General features: G+C 37.8%; 1 protein-coding gene and 1 long non-coding RNA gene across 2 annotated transcripts in view; one reads left to right on the forward strand and one right to left on the reverse strand.

Moving 5' to 3' along the window:
* Positions 1 to 10,596, forward strand: part of LOC309613578 — a 71,283-nt gene extending 60,687 nt beyond the window's left edge. Inside the window, exon 2 of the long non-coding RNA XR_014235799.1 lies at positions 8,091 to 10,596. This is a non-coding gene — a long non-coding RNA (uncharacterized lncRNA). The remainder of the gene's footprint in view (positions 1 to 8,090) is intronic.
* Positions 1 to 21,464, reverse strand: part of UBE2U (ubiquitin conjugating enzyme E2 U) — a 73,993-nt gene that overhangs the window by 31,256 nt on the left and 21,273 nt on the right. The window contains exons 4-6 of the mRNA XM_082358875.1: positions 20,203 to 20,300; positions 15,298 to 15,418; positions 7,271 to 7,319 (exon numbers count right to left, since the gene is read on the reverse strand). Coding sequence (XP_082215001.1) covers positions 7,271 to 7,319; positions 15,298 to 15,418; positions 20,203 to 20,300 — 268 coding nt within the window. The remainder of the gene's footprint in view (positions 1 to 7,270; positions 7,320 to 15,297; positions 15,419 to 20,202; positions 20,301 to 21,464) is intronic.

Consider the following 21,464-nt stretch of genomic DNA (forward strand, 5'->3'; position numbering starts at 1 on the left):
ATCATCTATTAACTGACTTAAACAGATACTTAAACATCAAATGTAAAAGACTTTATGTCTCTTTTAATTTTAAGTTCCTAGCTCTTTGGAGGAAGAAGCAAATTTTCAGTTATAACAGGTTATTAGCATTAATTTTTATAGGTAAATCATAGGTGCCTTAATATTTGACTCAATTTTGAAATTAATGGGGGCAATATCTTTGAAATTAATGGGGGCAAAGTGTATTAATGCATTCATTTATTTAAATGATAATTACGGACACCTAATTTTAAGACTAACATTTTTCAAGTGTGTTATTGCTTTTGTAATCACACTTAAGTAGAAATCTGAAACTTGGTAAAGATAAATTAATCACTACTATTATTGCTTCCAGAGCTACATGTGTGCTTTATAGTACTAAATGATATACTAAACTAACATTAATTTGCCAGTGAAATGTTTCAGCATTTGGCAACGGAGGTAACAAAATGAAAGGCTGCATTATGTCTCCTGCATGAAAAAGCTTGTGATCAATTTGCTGTCACAGATCATTTAGCAGACAACAATGACCCAAGAGGAAGGAAACTGTCAACATACTGTCTCGTGAAAAAAAAATACACCATCTTCAGGCACAATCGTCTCCATTGTTTTTTGTCTGTTTGACGACGACCCATGACCCTCTCCCTTCCCAACGGTGTCCTGTTCAATTTCAAGCTGTTAGCCTTCAGGGGCTTTCTTTTTTTCCCCTAGAATAATTAAAAATATTACCCTAAAAGGTATAACTTTAGTATAGTTTGAATATACAAAACAGAATGCCTCAAACATTTGGGAATATCTGCACTTTGAATTCTATAAAGGAAATAGCCTCTTAAAATAAGAGAACAGTAACTATTTACTATTATTCAGATAAACTACGAAGGGATGTATACAGCATAAAAAAAATACATGTGTTTATAGTTTCAACCAATAACGGGAATTTATTGAGTATTATTGTTGGCATTATGAATATGAAAAAGTAGAAGACATAATTTTAAACTGAACATCACAGCTTTTTATTATCCTGTTGGGAAAATAAGATATATATCTGAACTAGTAAATAGAATAGCTTTATATATTAACATAATAAACTGTTACATCATTTAACATAGACATTTGGAGACTACAATGACAGATACTTCTTTGGCAGTGGCAATAAGCAAAAAAAATTTGGAGGAAGGAGCTATAACTTTGTTTTGGAGCCATTAGGGAAAGAGTCACTTGGATATGGACCTGGGACAAAGGAAGGAGGCATTTTAGGCCAGGGAAGCAGTATTAGCAATAGCTGAGATGGCAAGGAGCATGGTGTGTGCATGCCTACATACAGAGGATGTTGGGGGAAGAGATGAGAGTAACAAGATAATTGACTAGAGTGGAGAGTTCCAATTTCAGAGGAATTGGAATTTGACAAAAATAGGTGAAACTAGGCAATGCTGGGTCTTCAAATTTAGGCAGGGAATGGATTAGAGTCGATTCAGTAACCTTGATTTATTAGGTGATAGACAGTAATCAGAAGTTCTCAAATAAGGCAAGTAAACTATGAAATCAGTGATTGAGTAAGAGTTTTCTCTGGCATTAGCAGGCAGAGAGGATTATATGAGAGATTAAATGTAAGGGGACCAGTTAGGAAATAAATTCAGTAACGCAGGCAAGAGATTCTGAGAGCTAATACTAGGGTGGGAGCAAAGATCAGGAAGGGGAGGAGATGAATCTACGAGAATGCTAAAGAATTGACTGAACCAGTTGCCTGATAGGGTGTGAAAAGTGAAGGAATTTGAGGGTCAAATATTCTCCTAAAGCCCAGAAGACCACTTAGTTTTGCTATTAATAGAAAGCGTCTAGAGAAACCGAAGTAAAATATGAGTTTAATTTTAAACATGGGTTGTAGGTGATGACCTTTAGGAGTGTGACTGAGAAATTGGGACTGGAAATAAGAAATTTAGGTCAAATCAACACAGAGGTTGATAGATGACGCCATTAGGGAAAACAAACTCCAAAAGAGTAAGTAAGTGTTTAGAAAAGAGTGAGCAGAAACCAATTCACAGTTAAGGGGGGTCTGTGAAAGAAACCAAAAGGATCATTAAGGGAAGAAGAGAATCATGGCAGCGCTATTTCATGGAAGCAACATCCCAACCATTGCCAAAGCCTAATGACTAAATTCTTAAATATCTCTGGATATTTAGTCACGTATTCAACAGTATCATGACTAAGAGCACAGGCTCTGGAATCAGCTGGCCTGGGTTAAAACACTCTGGCACCATTTCTTTTTTCTTTCTTTTTTAAATTAATTAATTAATTTATTTATTTATTTATGGCTGTGTTGGGTCTTCGTTTCTGGGCGAGGGCTTTCTCCAGTTGCAGCGAGCGGGGGCCACTCTTCATCGCGGTGCGCGGGCCTCTCACTGTCGCGGCCTCTCTTGTTGCGGAGCACAGGCTCCAGACGCTCAGGCTCAGCAGTTGTGGCTCACAGGCCCAGTTGCTCCGCGGCATGTGGGATCCTCCCAGACCAGGGCTCGAACCCGTGTCCCCTGCATTGGCAGGCGGACTCTCAACCACTGCACCACCAGGGAAGCCCCTGGCACCATTTCTTATTAGCTGTGTAACTCCGGGCAAGTAGCCTAACCTCTCCACGTTTCCAGAGATAGAACTTTCTCCGGTGGTGGTTGTGAACATGCATAAAAACAGCCAAGGAAGGGTTTAGCATCCCTCAGCACTCAGTGTCAGCTGGTCTCCTCAACTGCCTTGGATAAGTACCTCATCATTTTTCTCCTGTAAACTCTAAACAGCTTCCTAATTGTTCATCTACCTCAGTCTCTCCCTATTCCAGGTTATCATGGCTCTGCTTGAAAGCCACAGTTGGTAAATACTTCTACAGGATGACATATAAACAACTTTTAAATAGAACTTGAGGTTCTTCATCATCTGGCCATTTCCAACCTTTTTTTCCGTCATTCATCTCCACATCCAGAGGCTCCATCACATGGAACTTCCTGGTGATCCTGAGTGTACCACAAGATTACATTTCCATGTCTGTGCAAGCAGTTCTATTAGAGACTCTTTTGCCCTCTGTGCCTGTCAAAGTCTTACTTATTAAGGTTCAGGTACAATAAAAATAATACAGACATGAAGGTTGTCACAGTGGATACTGTGGTTGCCTCCCCAATAGCTGTTCCATTCTTCTCCCATTCTGTACATGCCCTGTGGTCTGATGGGACTGACCCCACCCCTGGCTCTAAGTCAGTTGAGTGATAACTAGTTTAGGGACAGGAATCTGACCTAAATAGCTCCAATCAGAGTGAAACTTATTCTAGCTTTCTAATACATCTTGATCTCTGAGAGTGTTGATCCTCTTTGTTCTTCTTCAAGATTGCCTTGTTATTCTAAACGCTTTGCATTTCTAGATACATTTTAGACCACCTTGTCAGTTTTCAGAAAAAAATAAGGCTGCTGAGATTTTGACTGAGACTGAATTGAATCTATAATTTGGGAAGAGTTGACACTGTAAGAGTACTGAGTCTTTCCCAAGCCACAAACTTTGTATATCTCTATTTCTTTATGTCTTTTAGAATTTCTCTCAGATATATTTTGTGATTTTTCAGTATGGATGCCTTATTCATCTTTTGTTACATTTTGATGCTGTTGTAATGGTATTTTTAAAATTTCATTTTCTATGTGTTGATTGCTAGTATATAAAAATATAGTTGATTTTTAAATATTCATCTTGTATCCAGGATCCTTGCTAAATTTACTTATTAATTTTCAAACTTTCAAGCTTTGTATATTCATTTGGATTTTACTATGTATATAGTTGTGTTATCTGTGAATAAAGATGGTTTACTTTACCCTTTCCACATTTTCTAACTTGTTTTTTTTCCTTCCCTCATTGCACTGGCTAGGACTCCAGTACAATGTCGGATAGAAATGGTGATAATGGGCATATTGTATTGTTCCTAAACTCAGGAGAAAAGCACTCAACATTTCACATTTAAGTGTGAGGTTAGCTGTTGGATTTCTGTAGACTCCTTTTATTGAAATAAGGAAATTCTCTTCTATTCTTAGTTTGCTGAGAATTTTTATCATGAATGGGTGTTAAATGTGTCTCCTGGATTCACCTAGATAAGTCTATGGCTTTTTTCCCTTTATTTGGTTAACTAGGTGAGTTACAAGGATTGATTTTCAAATTTTAAACCAACCTGGCTTTCCTGAAATAAAGCCCACTTAGTCATGATGTACTATCCCTTTTTATATATCAGTGGGTTCAATTTGCTAATATTTTGGTTAGGATTTATACATTTCAGATTTAAGAGGTACTGACCTATAATTTTCCTTTCTTGTAATGATCTCTGATTTTAGAATCAGAGTTTGGAAGTTCGGTAGCATACTCACTGTCTCTATTTACTGGAAGAGTTTGAATGCCTTTTTAAAAAAGACTTTATTTGAAATAAATTTAGATTTCTAAAAGAGTTGTAAAGTTAGTTGAATATCTTCAAAAATCAACTTTGTTAAAGTTTAATTTACATTCAATAAAATGTATAGGTTGAGTACAGATTGATGAGTTTTAATAAAAGCAGACCCCTGCATAACCATAAGCCCAAACAAGATATAGAATATTTTCATTAGTCCTGAAAGTTCCCTACTGCCCCTTCCCAGTCAATCTCCCTTGACACTTTAGGTAATCCCTGATCCAATCTCTATCACCATAGATTAGTTTTGCCTGCCTTAGAACTTCATATACATTGAATTGTACAGCACGTACTCTTTTATAACTCTGGGGTTTTTTTTCTCAACATAATGTCTGCATTATTTTTTTTTAATTTATTAATTTATTTATTTTTGGCTGTGTTGGGTCTTCGTCTCTGTGTGAGGGCTTTCTCCAATTGTGGCAAGCGGGGGCCACTCTTCACCGCGGTGCGCGGGCCTCTCACCATTGCGGCCCCTCTCGTTGCGGAGCACAGGCTCCAGACGTGCAGGCTCAGCAGTTGTGGCTCACGGGCCTAGTTGCTCCGCGGCATGTGGGATCCTCCCAGACCAGGGCTCGAACCCGTGTCCCCTGCATCGGCAGGCAGATTCTCAACCACTGCGCCACCAGGGAAGCCCCTGTCTGCATTATTATTCCATGCTGTTGCATGTATCAACAGTTCTATTGCTGAGAGTATTCAACTTGTAACTATAACACAATTTATTTATATAGTCGACTGTTGAATATATAATGTTGATTGTTGATGGACATTTTAGTTGTTTTCAGTTTGGGATATTATGAATAAAGCTCCTATGAACATTTGTGCGCAAGTCTTTTGGTGAATATATACTTTCATTTCTCTAAGATAAATACTTTAGGCGTGGGTTAGAGGGCAGGCGAATGTTTGACATTATAAGAAACTGCTAAACTGTGTTCCAGGCTGGCTGTGGGCATGTCAAATGGTACAACAATGTACACAGCAATGTAGGAGAGCTACAGTGCCATCACAGCCTCATCAATAACTGGGATTGTTAGTTTCAGCCAGCGGTGTGATCTTCCAATCTCTCCCATCTCAGTAAGTCACCGCAGTACCCATCCAGTTCAAACTACAATCTAGTAATAACCCTTGGTTCCACTTTCTCTCATTCCCCACATCAATCAAACTAAGTCTTGAATCCATCCAATTCATCCACTTATCTCCCTCTCCATATCTATGCCCTCAGCCCTAGCTCAAACCACCCCACCTCTCCCCTGGTCTACTAAAATAACCCAATAATTCTTCTCCTTGCTTCCGCCTTAGATCCTTCACAACTGATTCCCCACATGGCAGTTAAAGTAGTCCTTTTAAAATGTAAATCTGATTATGTCTTTCCTCTTCTTAAAAGCTGTCCAGCTGTGTCCCGATTCCCACTGCAAGGTTAATGAAATGCAAATTCCTTACCTGGTTTATAAAGCTCTAAGTGATCTGGCCCTGTCTACATCTATTACTCTATCCCCTATCCATCTCTTCTTTCCCCCTTGCTGTATTCCAGCTGCAGTGGCCTTCTTTCCGAGCCTCTAACACACCACTCTTACATCCAATTTAGGATCAGTACCCTAGTTACTCCCTCTGCCCAGAATCTCACTGTACCTGTTAAGACATCACTCTCTCCTAACTTTTCACCCCCTTCTTTTTCCTTTCATTGTCACAAATCTTGATTTTTCAAGATAACACCATTTACAAGTTTATCTCACCATGGCTCTCGAGTTGTTTCTAAAGTTATAGTTAAAGTCTTTCTCCCAAACCCCCGATTTTATAGTCCTGTGATCAGTGCTGGATCCTTATGGTGCTGTCTGGTTACCTTGCTGCCTGTCTGATGAGGGGCTCATTGCCCCAGACAAAGAAGCAAAGGGCCAAAGTTTTCTCCCTGTAATGGGGTTTACCCTTCTTCCTGCTCCTGCCTGAGACAGACCCCACCACTGCTACTGGCTGGTCTTCATCTGAGGGCTAGGGGACAGACAAGGTCAACGCTCTTCCTGTCAGGTCCCAATTAATCATTCTATCGGTTTTTCTGGGTCTTCTAATTCTGAGCTTCTAACACTTCCAGGCACAGAGCCCCTTGACATAACATTGTCTCACATTCTGGGACAGAGCCCCGATCTGAGGGTTCCTTTTGATTTCAGTCCTTTGGGAACATTTTACTATTATTAATCCACTAAGAGGATCCTTGTTTTGGAGCATGTACAGTATAAAACCAAGATAGATCAAGTATTATGTCAACACTAGTAAGCTGGCTGTTTTCTGCATCTGATTAACTATCAAAATAAGGCTGATGGAAATGCTAGAGAAGCTGAATGCTGCAGAACCTACACCTTGTCCAGGTGTTCAAGGCTGAATTGATGTCACATTGTCAGGTGGTCTCCCAAGTGTACAATGGCTTTAGCCCTCTCACCATTTTCCTCCAGGACTTTATCTTCTCCTAAATTGCTTGGGTTTTTGTGATCTATAATGGTTGGATCTATAATGTAGACAACATTTTTTTTCCTTTTCAGAAATAAAAACTAAAAACTAAAAGAATAGGCAACTAACATAGTTACATCAATTTTAATTCAATAGACTAGAAAGAATTCAAGATTCTCCATATTCTTCCTGAAAACATCATTTTTATAAGGTATTGGAAGGGAAAATATATTTAAATGAAAAATAATTTTTCTAAGTTAAAAAAAAGAAAATACAATTATGATAGAAAACACAGTTTAAATCAATAGTTCTTTTAGTGTATAAATTGGCAAAAAATTGTATAAAGAAAAACTTACCTGTTAAATTTATCTGGCTCTTTAGGTGACTCAGAACTGTCATCTTTTGCTGTAAAGAAAAATATGAAAAGATTCTGGTTTACTCGGAAGACTGAATATATGGCCGTATGTGCATTCTTTCCAAAGCCTCAATAAGATGGTAAGAAAGGAATAAAAATAAGGTATAAAACCTCAAGGAGAGCAAAAGAAAGATGGCAAGAAAAATTTTCAAGATGGAAAGCAGATGTCAAGTGGTAACTATCTTAACAGGCCATAGAAATTTGAAACCTAACGACCTGATGAGGGGAGGCCAATAAAAAGCAAGCAGATTTACACTTCAGAACTTGAGAAACACTCAGGAATTGGAGGTACCAGATACCTCTGAAAAGTGACAGGTATAGCATGGACACCAAAGACATAGCCTTCATCCTATGCAACAAGAAGACCACCACCGCCCAGGCAGGAGGGAGTATGTCTAATTCTGGAGAAACTGAACCAGAGAGACTCAGGAGACAGCAGAACAGGAGTATGGCAAGGGACTGAAGGCAGGGAATAAATCAAATAAATCGTATTGGGTAAGAAAGATTCCTTATTCTCGCTCTTTGTCCAGCTCCTAGAGTGTAAGTCATTAACATCTCTCTCTTCAGGCATAAGACTGGAGGATTCGTCTCAGAAAAAATAGTCAAGCCTAGCTAAAGGCAAGGTCAGGTCCCCACTGAATAACCCTATAATGAAACAAAACCATCAACAAGTCCAATCTGTATCCAAAATTTCCAACCTTTTCAATGAATGACTTTCATTCATCGTGTGTCCATCATACAGATGCATAGTCAAAGATCAGTAGATAGGGCTTCCCTGGTGGCGCAGTGGTTGAGAATCTGCCTGCCAATGCAGGGGACACGGGTTCGAGCCCTGGTCTGGGAAGATCCCACATGCCGCGGGGCAACTAGGCCCGTGAGCCACGACTACTGAGCCTGCGCGTCTGGAGCCTGTGCTACGCAACAAGAGAGGCCACGATAGTGAGAGGCCTGCGCACCGCGATGAAGAGTGGCCCCCGCTTGCCACAACTAGAGAAAGCCCTCGCACAGAAACGAAGACCCAACACAGCCAAAAATAAATAAATTAAAAAAAAGAAGAACCTCTGCTTTGCTGCAGCTGTGAGGAATAGGGAATATTTATAAAAAAAAAAGATCAGTAGATATCTGAGTAAAGTCATTATCATGAATGATGACAACCAAAACAAATAAGCAGGAAGAAAACAGGAACTAGGAGCATACTTTTCTGGACATTTTCCAGAATACAGAACAAAAAAACAAAGAGATGGATAATAAGAGAAAATAAATTTTAAAAAATCAGAGTAACAGATCAGTGGATCCCACATCTAAATCTTTGGAGATTTAGAAGAGAGAACAGGGAAACTGGAGGGGACAGATATTATAAAAGAAATCATATAAGAAAAAAGTCCAGAACTAAAGAATTAGAGTTTGAGATTTAAACAGCCTATGAAATGCCCTACATGATGAATGAGGAGGAAAAAAATTTTCAGACTAAAGTTTAACCAAATTATGAACATATGAGAGTGGAAAAAATACATTTTTAGGCATGTGAAGTAATAAAAGATTTAGCTCTCATGTACTTGGAAGCTCCTGGAGGAAGTGTTCCAACAAAATGAAGGAGCAAACCAACCAAGAAAAAAGGAGGGATCAAGCAAGAGCTCCAATCCAAGAGGCAGACCAAAAGGTCACTCCAGGATCCCTGCGAGAGAACTGCCAATTCAGAAAAGGAGGAGGAGCATGAGTGCCTCAGCAAAGACGTCTTCCAGGGGAAAAAATGAAACGGACTGAATACCTGGTGTGTGTTTTGTTTGTTTGTTTGTTTGCCTTTACAGCTTTGTCAGAAAGTTTAGGGGAAAAATAAATGGTAGATATTTTTTAAAAAAACAAATAAAAATCCAAAAAACACAAACAAGGGAATGAAAAAACAGGCCATTTGTACAAGAAAAATAATCATTCGTGGATCACCTATGACAAATATTTACTAAGTCATATCAATGTAAACGAACAATACTAGGAGAATGGGGGAGAGAAAACGTGAGTGGAAATGGCACATAAAAGCTAAATCTTTATCTTTCAGAAGAAGCCCATAAGTAATATCTAAACTGAAAACCCCAGAAATTTAGTACAGAATAAACTTAGAAATACAGTGGTGAATTCCAAAAGAAACAGATAAACGTGTTGAAAGCTGTTGGTAGCTTGTCGGGGTGGGGACGGCTCTCAGCCATGGAAGGTGTGGCTTCCAAGGTCTGCTATATTTCCTTAAAAACCGATTGGTGTTATCTGTCCTTTAAAGCTATGCACAAATATTTCTTTGATAGAAAATAAATACTTAACATCTTTAGTTAAAACAACTTAGAGACTTTGCTGAAAAGTTCCTGGAACATCTGGTGCAATGAAATACAAAAAAGGACAAAAGAGGTCTGTAACTTCAGCAAACAGATCCATACAGGCCATCCTGTTAAAGTCAGGTTTTCCACATCTCCTGACATCTGTAGACAGCAGAATATCTGGAGTAATACTGTAATCATCAACAACAAAACTGGCTCTGAATGATGGTGCTAAAGCTCATGTTCTTTAATGAGAAGCTACTGGGCTAAATTTCTCTTTCTCCTGACATCAAGGAAGAATATTTTCCAAAGGAAAGGGTATTCCTATACCTAACAACCAGTACTCCCTTTAAGAGAAAAAAACCCAACACCTGATATCCTATGAGACATCACCTGCTTCAACTGTAGAAACAAGTTCCTCTAAAACTGTTCTATTGTTAAGAGAACTTAAAAAAAAAAAAAAAGTGAACAAATTGAGAACTTAAATTGAAGAAGAATCAAATGCTTATCACAACATCTTCTTAATTGCAAGCAGGATGGGATGGATTTGCACAATCATCAGGGTTTTTTTTAAAGTACCTTATGTGAATTAGTTGCATAATCTCCCTAATATTTTTATAATTCTTCTCTATTCTTGTATTTTGACTGTCATAATATCTGTCAGGAATTATATTATAGTTTTATTTAGATAAGAATCTGAAACTTAGTAGAATGATTCTCCTTTAACAAAAGCTATAGGAATATACACATGGTTAAGAGAAAAATTATTACCTTAGGCTTGGCTACCATTATTCAGTTTCATTATTTTTATATTCTTGTATTTTCTTTCAACCAAAGTTTTTAAAATTATGTGAACCCTATGTTTTAAATATCAAAACAAACCTGATAGACAGAAAATAATATAATTTGACCATATAACCATATAGAAATAAAAATTCACTAGGACAAACTAGAAAAAAGAAAAGATGTATGAGTTTACAGTAGTTCCCCCAGCCTCCCAGTGGGTGCCTAAAACCACATAGAGTACCAAACCCTATATATACTATGTTTTTTTTCCTATACGTACATACCTATGATGAAGTTTAATTTGTAATTTAGGCGCAGTTAAGAGATTAACAACAATAACTAATAATAAAATAGAACAATTTTAACAACATACTGTCATAAAAGTTATGGGAATGTGGTCTCTTTCTTTCTCAAAATATCTTGTACAAATTCAATGCCTTTTCCATCTTAAGTAAGCTCTTATGCATTGTGGCCATATCTTTTGCAGTTTGAGGTACAAAAGCAAATCTAGCACAAATTTCTTTTTCTTTCTTCACAGTTTCATGGATAGAAGATTCGTTCTTACAACCTCAGATATGATTTTTTTCTTTCCTTATTTAGTTGAGAACTTTCACCTTTTCACTTAAAGGAAGAACTTGTGGCTTCTCATTGGCATATCTGAATGGCCAGTGGCACCACTTTTGTGCTTTGGGGTCATGATTAAGTAAGATAAGGGTCACTTGAACACAAGCACTGCAATACTTCAGATATCGGACAGTTTATTTGATAACCCAGATGGCTACTAAGTGACTAACAAGCAGGGGATGCTGGACAAAGAGATGATTCACGTGCCGGGCAGGGTGAAGCTGGATGGCAAGAGATTCTACCACACTACTCAGAATGGTGCACAACTTAAAACTCATGAATTGTTTATTTCTGGAATTTTCCAATTAATGCTTTCAGACCATGGTTGATCACAAGTAACTGAAAACTCGGAAAGTAAAATTGCAGTTAAGAGGGTACATGAAATCCCTTTGTAACAAATTAGGAAGTAGCAATACTCAGAATCTAGGAGGCAAAACAGTTGTTATGCACTGTCTCCTCCCAGACCTCCAAGTTTTCATAAACAGATTGAAGTATAACTTGGAGGCACTTGAAAGATCCCCTTGTCCAACTCCTAACACTGGGCAAAAAGTTCTTTGACAACATCCCTGAACAAGTCATTAAGCTCTGCCAAATGAACACTAGTTATGAAAGCACACCTTTAGTGATAGGGTGTTTACCACCTGCCAATGTGGCCTTGCCCATTCTTAAGCGACTTGAATTGTTGGAAAATCCTTTCTCATGTTTGGTCAGCTGGGACCTCGAAGGACTTTACCATTAGTGATGCTGCAACTACAGTGGCATTTGCTTCTAGAAAAGATCAGTTACCCCAACTGACTATATAATTTATTGTCCAAACTAGAACACAGAATGAAAGGGAAATAATTATACCAGGCCTGTCCCAGGCAGTCTGGTATGTGTGAGCACCCAAACTATAAGTAAGGGAGTCAGGGTCCAGGCCACAGGAGAAGAGGCTTGCAAGACATGGGAAGGTCATCAGGACCTCCACCAATTGTTTTTTTTTTTTTTTTTTTTTTGGCTGTGTTGGGTCTTCACTGCTGCACACGAGGTTCCTCTAGTTGTGGTGAGCAGGGGCTTATTCTTCATTGCGGTGCATGGGCTTCTCATTGCGGTGGCTTCTCTTGTTGTGGAGCATGGGCTCTAGGAGTGTGGGCTTCAGTAGTTGTGGCACGTGGGCTCAGTAGTTGTGGCTCGTGGGCTCTAGAGTGCAGGCTCAGTAGTTGTGGCACATGGGCTTAGTTACTCCGCCGCATGTGGGATCTTCCCGGACCAGGGATTGAACCCATGTCCCCTGCATTGGCTGGCGGATTCTTAACCACTGCGCCACCAGGGAAGTCCCCACCAATCGGGTTTGAACTCAGAGCTTGTGCATTCTTGTCAACAGGCCAAGGAAAAGGCTGGTATTCCAGAGGAGGGCCCACCAAACCAGAGTCAGGTAGTTACCATTTTGCACATGCTTGGTAGAAGGGCACTTGCTTTTCACATTAAGCTTGTGTTCAAATAGCTTCCCAAGAATTTTTCATAGACTAAAGGTCTGCTATGAAGTCAGGTCTCTTCTCTTCTGTACTTGGAAATTTTAATTCTTTGATCTCAAATGAATGACTTTATGTTCACCTCATTAAATTGGAGGCAGGGGGGCAGGGGGAATGATCAGGGTGGATCTCTGGCCCTGTAGCTTGCTCTGTGTGGCCTTGGGCTAATCCCTTCATCGCTGATCCCCAGCTGCCTCAGGGGAAGAGGCTAAGGATCAGATGAATAAATGTATGTGAAAGCATTTTGTAAACTATGAAGTAAAATCAGGATCTAAGTTTATATATATTTTTTCATTCATTCAATCTACAAATTTTTATTCAATACTTATAGCCAGAGACTGCTACCTGGGCACTGAGGATATTGTTGTAGCCTAAAATTAATGCCTACGGATATGATACAATTACCTGCCTCTTGAGTTTCTCATGTATACAAGTAACTATCTGTTCCACTTTTGTGTTATCCTAAAATGGGATAATTTCTCCTTTGCATTTTCCAGACCTCTTTATTAATATATTAAACGTATATGAAAGCTGATTCTTGCAGCACTGTAGTGGAGACCTTTTTTTTTCAAGTTGTTACAGGAAATTAATTCTCATTGGATACAGTTTTTCACAGAAAACCCCATGGTACTATACTACCATCTAATTTAGAGTGAACGCATTTTTCTGCACTTCATTTCCCACCATAGCAGTTGCCTCTGCTGTATCACGGCACTCTTTCCCTAGGAAGCTGCAGAAAATCATTTTCTTCCTGGCACTATAGGTACCACCCCAGTCCTGCTGTGATGGCAGGCAAGCTGAAAACTATTTGCTGTCTTGGATTCCCGCATATTTCACCAACACAAATAAAGCATATAGTGAAAACCTACCAAAGCACTATTTGCTTTGTCACTCATTTGCTGGGTGATTTGGCAACTTGGACAGCTTTCCTGTCTGGTTTGTTGGCAAAGCAGGAGGACTGAAAGGAGTGAAGGGTGATGTCAGCCTGAGAGAAAAGAAGAAAAGAAGAAAAGAAAGGGCCAACTTGTCTTCCGGTTTCTTCTCATCCTTCTCTCTGCCGGGCAAAACCAAAATCATTTACCATAGAAAATTCTTTAAAACTAGTTTTTAAATGTCCATTCACCAGAATATGGACATAGCTTTGTACAGAATATTTCTGTGTAATGACAGTATTGTAGTGCATGACGAAAGGTTAAGGGATATGTATCATTCATTTGCTCATTCCACAAACACTTCCTGAGTGCAGAGGATATGGGGGGGGGGGGGATGCCACAGTATTCTGGTTGGTCAGAAATATGATCAGAGTGAAGTGGTACCGTTCCTCTGTGGACAAACCAGCCTCAAAACTGTCAGGGAATTTTGAGGAACTCTGCGACAATCATGACATATTTGAAGATACTGGAAAAGATGCCTGATCAATATTGCATCTGACCCAGATGCCCTGTGGAGGAGGACTTGAACTTGGCCACAAATTGTACAGACCTGACTAATGGGCTGGCAGGTCCTAGAAGGGGATGGAAGAAGAGATCGTGGACATCTAATGGAGAGAAAAAGCACAAGAGACATCAGTTTGGCAGAGTGAGTCTGAACAGCAAGGCCTGCTGATTGGGGAGCTAATAATGCCGGTGACTGTGTGAGGCTGCTGTGCACTGCTGAAGGGAGGGACAGAATGTAGAGGAAAGAGCTATGTCACTAGGATCCCAACCTTCACTTGTGGCAAACCCCTCTGGGCATAAGGAGCCAACAGCATTGCTCTGCTAACTGCAGAGAGAGCACAGGAGCAATAGAGGCGATGGAATTAAGAGTCAAGAAAAGGTTGCTGGCAGGATGAGAGTGAGCAGACCGAGGGTATCAGAAAAACATTGGTCAATAGAGCAGAAAGACTGAAAAGCCTCAGATGTCATTTCCACGTGGATTCTTTGAAGGAATACCTGGAGGAAGAACTCTCCAGAAAGAAAAATGCTGAAAGCTTTCCTAATCAAGGGGAAAGGAGTCCCAGATCAGTAAGATCTGGGGGGTGCTAAAGGTGAAGTCTGAGAAATATCCATTACAGACCAGAGAGTTAAAACTGATGTCATATGTTTATGATGGGTAGACTAGTTTTGATCAGCACCATTCACCCATATGACCATTACTTTTAAAGATACTAAGCCTATGATTTCTGGTAATCTTTTAAAAAGGACCACACTAAACCAGCCAGAGAAAGACAAATATCTTATGATATTGCTTATATGTTGAATCTAAAAAAAATGATAGAAATGAACTTACATACAAAACAGAAGTAGACCCACAGACATAGAGAACAAACTTATGGTTATCAAAGGGGAAAGGGGGTGGGCAGGGGTAAATTAGGAGTTTGGGATTAACATGTACACACTACTATATATAAAATAGACAACAAGGACCTACTGTATAGCACAGGGAACTCTACTCAATATTTTGTAATAACCTATAAGGGAAAAGAATCTGAAAAAATAGGTATATAAGTATGTATAACTGAATCACTTTGTTGTACACCTGAAACTAACACAACACTGTAAATCAACTATTTTTCAATTAGGAAAAAAAAAAAAGGGATCACACTGATGGATTTGAAAAAGAGGTACAGTAGGAGAGATCTTAGTATGATTTCATTACTGAAAATGGATACAGAAAATATTGCCGTATACAAGTTACTTGCTAGATCATTTACTTGCTATAAATAATTAATAACTGGCAAATAACAATATGTAGGCACTTCTTACATTGTAATGGCTGGTGGAAAAGTCTTAGAATTATTTGCCTGTACAGAGTTTCATCTTTAATCAGTATATGGGCTGCTTCCAAATTCACTGGATTTTCTAGCACTGGATTAGAAAGCATAACCTATAGGAAAACATATAGAACATAGAGTTTTTAAAGTAACTTTTTTCTTAGAGCAAAAAGACAAACCAATACATACAACATTCAAGAAGCATTCATTAAATGCCTACAATGTATCCACCTGGAGATAGAGACAAAGACAAAAGAGACATGGTCCCTACTCTCAAGAAACACTTGATCTATCTTGGTTTTATACTGTACATTCATGAGCCAAACATTAGGATCAAAGCAAGTTACAAGTTCCTTCCTGTAACTTATTTCTTCCTATCACATAAATTTAAATTGATTTTTTGTGTAAAGGGAAGTAAACATTAGAAAACATTGAAACATTTCTATTACAAAATACATTACATTTTAACATGAGATCATGTTTAGATCATGAATAAACAAACACATGTATTAAAAAGTTGCATGCAATTCAATATCCCTCCAGATCACTGAATGCTTAACTTGGTATCTGTAGTAGTTTTCTATTGCTGCTATAACAAATTACCACAAATTTAGCAACTAAATCAACACAAATTTATTATCTCACATTTCTACAAGTAGGAAGTCGGGGTTGATTGGGCTGGTTTTTCTTTTCCAGACTGAACAAGACTGAAATCAAGTTGTCGGTTGGCTGGGCTCTTACCAGAGGCTCTGGGAAGAACATGCCTCCCAACTCATTCAGGCTGTCTGTTAGCTGAATTCAGTTCCTGAATTCAGTATTTGTAGAACTGAGTTTCCCGTTTATTTCCTGGTGATTAACTGGGGGCTACCCTCAACCCTGAGATGTCTCTCACCAGTCCTTACACTTGGACCCCTACGTGTCAGAGGCAAAGGTGTGAAAAATCTTTCTTGTGTTTGCTCCCCTCCTGTCATATCCTTTCTCTGTCTTTACTGCATTTCTCTGAGTGACTCTTCTGTCTTCCGTTTCTGTTGTTAAGGGCTCATGTGATTACTTTGGGCCCCCTTGCATATTTCAGGAATAACCTTTCTATTTTAAGGTGAGCTGATTAGTAACCATAGTTCCATCTGCAAAGTTCCTTCACACCTAGATTAGTGTTTGATTGAGTAACCAGAGAATGGGAGTCTTGGGGGACATCTTCAAAATTCTGCCTACAATAGTATTTGCACATCTGGACGAAATAGGTGACCAGTAGTAACCAAAACTTAATAGTTCTGCTAGACCATGATCTTGTTTATCTGGCATCTCAAAATTAATATTAGCCCAAATTTGAAAAATTTATTCAATAATTCAGTATATTGAATCTTACATTATAACATACAAATTAGGTAATAAAATACAGCCAAAAGAATAACGACCAGAATGTCTTAAGTGTAGATACAGGTCAGAGTGGATTACTGTGGCTTAAGAGTCATGGAAATGATGGCAATCTTTCACTAATAAAAGCAATAATCTGACATCTGATATTTCAAAACCAACAAGAATTTTCTGCTGTTTTTTTTTTTTTTTTTCCTATTTGGAAAACACATTGGGCTATATTTTCCAGAATATTATAATTGCTTAAATAAGGATTGCAGTATATCTTTCGAAGTGGGTGGGAAGCAGATGAAACTTTTCTTCACGAGCAAGCTTTTGCTCTTTGGCTGGAGAGATAATCTTACTCAGAGAGGCACATCTGGTAAAGTTTATTCAATAGTCTTTGCATTGACCATTGTGCCTAAGACCTTTTCATATAATATATACACAAGCTATTAAGTATATTTAATGATTTTTTAAGAACTAGAATGTAAGGAATAATTAAAATATACAAATCAGACATTCTGCTAAAATAGTAAAAAAATAAAATAACAGTCCAACTTTTAAAGTCACCATGTGATAGTATGAAATAATATAAAAAGCCATCTGGAGGATAAATACAAAAATCGGAAGCATCAATAAACAACTGTACCAGTGGGTACATTCTGTAATATCCAATTAGTTATAGCCCATGAAATTGGAAATTCTTCTGTGGATGAGTGTTGGTACTTACTTTTGCGTTGTATATGGAAGTACAAGTTTTCAAAGAAATCAAGATTATAAAAATTTTAGGAGGAGATGATTAGCATATTTAGACTTTAAAATATTTTAAACACCATTTCAAGTACCACCCTCTTGTATAACAATGTGATAATTATAAATGTGTCTCACCTGTTACTCAAAAGGTAGTAGTCAGAAAGCAATCTAAATTTAAATTACTTAAATAAAATGAAAAACTCAGTTCCTCAGTTACAGTAGCCACATTTCAAGTGCTCAGTAGAACATGAGACTAGAGGCTACTATATCGGACAACACAGATACTGAACGTTTCCGTAAGCACGGAAAGTTCTATTGGGCAGCACTGGCCTTCCAAGTACTATTAAATAGCCATTAAAATATTAATTGTAGCAATCTGGAAATTACTTGAGATAAAATGTTAAGTGAAAAAGAAATAGGCTATATAATTTGAACATATATATCATTGCAACGATGTAAAAATTCAGATTTGTTGCTTCAATCATGTTACTTAGTACCTATCACACAAATTAGACTTGTTTCCTGACCTCAGGGAGCTTATAGTCCAATAGGGGAAGACAGATAAGGAAACAGTATATGCATTAGAGCATTATAGTGCTCTCATAGAGATTTGCTTAGGGTACCACTTTGCAAAGAAAACCTCCTTCCCCCCAAAACCAAAGCCATCAATTTCACCTAGGAAAGGAAATCAGGAAAGGAATTGCAGAGGAGGGCTCTTTTGACACGACTCTTAAAATGTGAGCAGCTGCTTGCTAAACAGACTGAGAAAGAGGGAATAAAATGGGTTGCTAGTCAGACGGGGAACTGGACTGAGCACTTTTTAAAGTGCAAGACTGACTTGGGTTTGTAACTTTAGAGTTTAGAACTCTACAAATGCTTTTTAACCTGAATTGAACCAAGCACTGTGAGTGGAAAAAAAAAAAAAAAAAAAGTAGATATCAATAGGAGCGGGATCCCACAGTGTGTTTGAGAGAGTTAAAGCCGAGGTGTGAGAAGTAGATCATCATTTGTCAGGCAACAGAATTTGGGCTTGACCCTGCAGGAAATGTGGAACTGAAGATTTAAAACCGAAACACAGGAGACAAAATTAGAAGAAAATGCTAATAACAATAGGGTAAGGAATTTTCTTTATGATTACCAGTGATTTTCTTTTCCTTTCCACTATCTTAAAAATCTCTAATGTGGGCATATTTGTTTTATAAATCTATTTGAAAAATAAAAACAACTGTGTAATCTACTGGCTTTCCATGATATATTTGTCAACACTTTGTTGTCATTTTGTATTACAGGTTAAAACTAAGAACAATCAAAATATTAACTAGATTTTATTGAATTCTTTTCTTGGACAACTCATGGTTCTAAGTACTTTACATGTATTTATTCATTTAGTCCTCACAAGTTATATGAGGTAGCTACTAACAGCCCCATTTTACTGATGAAGAAACTGAGGCAATGAGAAGTGAAGAAACTTGTCCAACAGTGCAAAGGTATTAAGTGGCAGAACCAAGATGTGAAGCCAAGCTATCTAAACTTACAGCCCCCAATGTACCTTTTATTAAATTATTCTGCTATTCAAAATTTTCACCATTTCATTCTGGTTTGCCCTCACTCATTACATTCCTGAGAACATTCATTTTTACTATTTTTAAGGCCAATCCTATTTAGGTGGAAGAGATAGGATGACTCAGTTTGAAGGAATCCAAAAGATCAACCACAAATCTCTGCACAACATGCTCACTTACTTCCTCAAAGTTTTTGCTCCAATCTCTCTCCCAACATGGCCTGGCACTGCTATATATGCTCAACACATATTTGTAGAATGAATGAATAAACAAATTGAACATTGAATTTTTAAAAATATTAAATTTTACTCAGCATACTAAGATGACTAGACAGAAAGTTAATGATTAGTTTTATTTTATTTTCAAAAACAAGAAATGGGAGAGATGAAATTTGTGTTATAATTCTATGTTACAGAGAAAATTCAATTAAGCCAGAATACTTTATTCTCCAGGTGTTCCAGATTATCAAAATTTAATAGTTTATCTCCACATATTATCAATGATAAATAGAATTTCGTGGACAGAATCTAGTGGATAGAATCTCGCTGAGCCAGATGTAAGTGGTCAAAGCAAGTGCCACTCAAATCATTTATCTTAGCATTTCAGGATGAGAAGGGAGGCTCTTTGAGGGTCGGGAATAACACAACACTGAGGCATGCTTCTAAAGACCATGGATCTAGGAGGTGAAGGGTGCATTCTAGAAACAGGCATCTGCTGAGGAGAGGAGGAAATTCCTGGTTTAATTGTTCACTGGGTTTGATATGAAAGCTTATAAAAGCAGGTCTCTAGTACTGTCAGAAACAAAGGATAAAGCTGAACATTTTACATTGTAGTCACTCAATTCACCTCTCGGAGGAAGGCAAGGTTCTTGAATGCGGAAAGATCCAAAAGGCCTGTTCAACATTATAAAGTGAAGTTAGGAGCCAAAAGCAAACCCAAGACTGTATTTCCAGAGTTGAAACCATCCAAACAGTTCTTTTCTTCTTTTATAAAATACATATTCTTTGGTTGGGAAGGGCCTAATCTATCGATTTCACTTTAAAAATAATAGTTTTTATAATTCAAGTTCCATTTTACAGTCTTGATGTAGAAATGTTATTGATTTATATAAGCTTACTCAAATCCTTTAAACATTTAACTATGCATTGTACATTTTATTCATTATACTTCGAGTAATTGGGGTAATTAAAAGTATTAAAGACAGCATTATATTAATCTGTTCTTACCTGGAGGGTAAGTAAGATGCTGCTCAACGTATAGCTTCTATTCCACTTATGAGTGTTGTCCAAAAAATCTATACAGGGACGGCCAGTATGCGGGTCTACTGTATTAAAATAATACATTAATATTAATACATAAAATTATTATTTAAAACTTATGAACATCAACATGTCATAGCAAAGTTAGAAAGCAAATGACAAAGCAGGAAAATTATTTGCATTGAATGTGACAGACACTTAATACAGAGCAGCTGTTAGAGCATGGACTTTGGTGTCAGACACACAGATTTGACAGTTGACCCCTCCACTTATCAGCTGTGTGACGTTGAGCAATTAACTTTACCTCTCTAGGTCTCACTTGCTTAGTATATGAAATGGGGATATGACTGAAGTACCTACTTTCACTGAAAAGAATTTAAAAAATAAAGCCCTTAATAGAGTACCTGGCACATAGTGGATCCTCAAAAAACGACAGCTATCATTATTAATAATACTTTTATTAATGTATAAATAATTTTTGTAAATGAATAAGAAAAACATTTATATTCCAATAGAAAAATCTTGCAATAAAAAGGTAAGACCTGGGAAGAAAATTTTGAAAAGGTGAAAAGAGGGGTGTTTGATTTGGTACATTGTATTGTAAAACTACAATAATAGTAACAGCACAATGGACACAAGATTTGAGTGAACAATGCGATAAAAGAATTTAGAAACAAATCCTAGTTGGTATTAAAACTGTTGTAAGTTACAAGTGAAATTATGACTCAGTAGTGAAAGAAAAGATGATGGTATAAAAAGTTTTGTGCACACTATTCATGGTCCTCCAGTATTTGCTCTTCCTTTCCTCCATTTCTTCTCTCTATAATAAGAAACTTGATGCCTGCCCCATCCCCATTCCCCCATGTGGTTTTAGAAGAATACATAGTTGCCCACATTTTCCCAGCCTTTCCTCTAACAAGATGTGGCTGTGTGACTAAGTCTTAATCATGAGACATCGGCAGAAGTAAAGTGTGCACCTTCTGGATCATATTTTCTTAAGGAAGCTGTTCTGCCCTCTTCTCTTTTTCTCTCCCTTTACCACTGGCTGGAAATAGTGACAGAGTAAATGTCTTAGGTCCAGAAATGGAACCCACACATTGAGGATGGCAAAACCTCCCTGCCAGCTTTGTTCCATTACATCAATATATAAATTGGAAAGATATATGAAAGGTTGGCCTATGCCCTAACACAGTTAATTAAGTAAGTCAGTATTTGGAAAAAAATACACT

The sequence above is a fragment of the Balaenoptera borealis genome (genome assembly GCF_965194805.1).
Source record: "Balaenoptera borealis genome assembly, chromosome: 1".
Taxonomy (NCBI): Eukaryota; Metazoa; Chordata; class Mammalia; order Artiodactyla; family Balaenopteridae; genus Balaenoptera; species Balaenoptera borealis.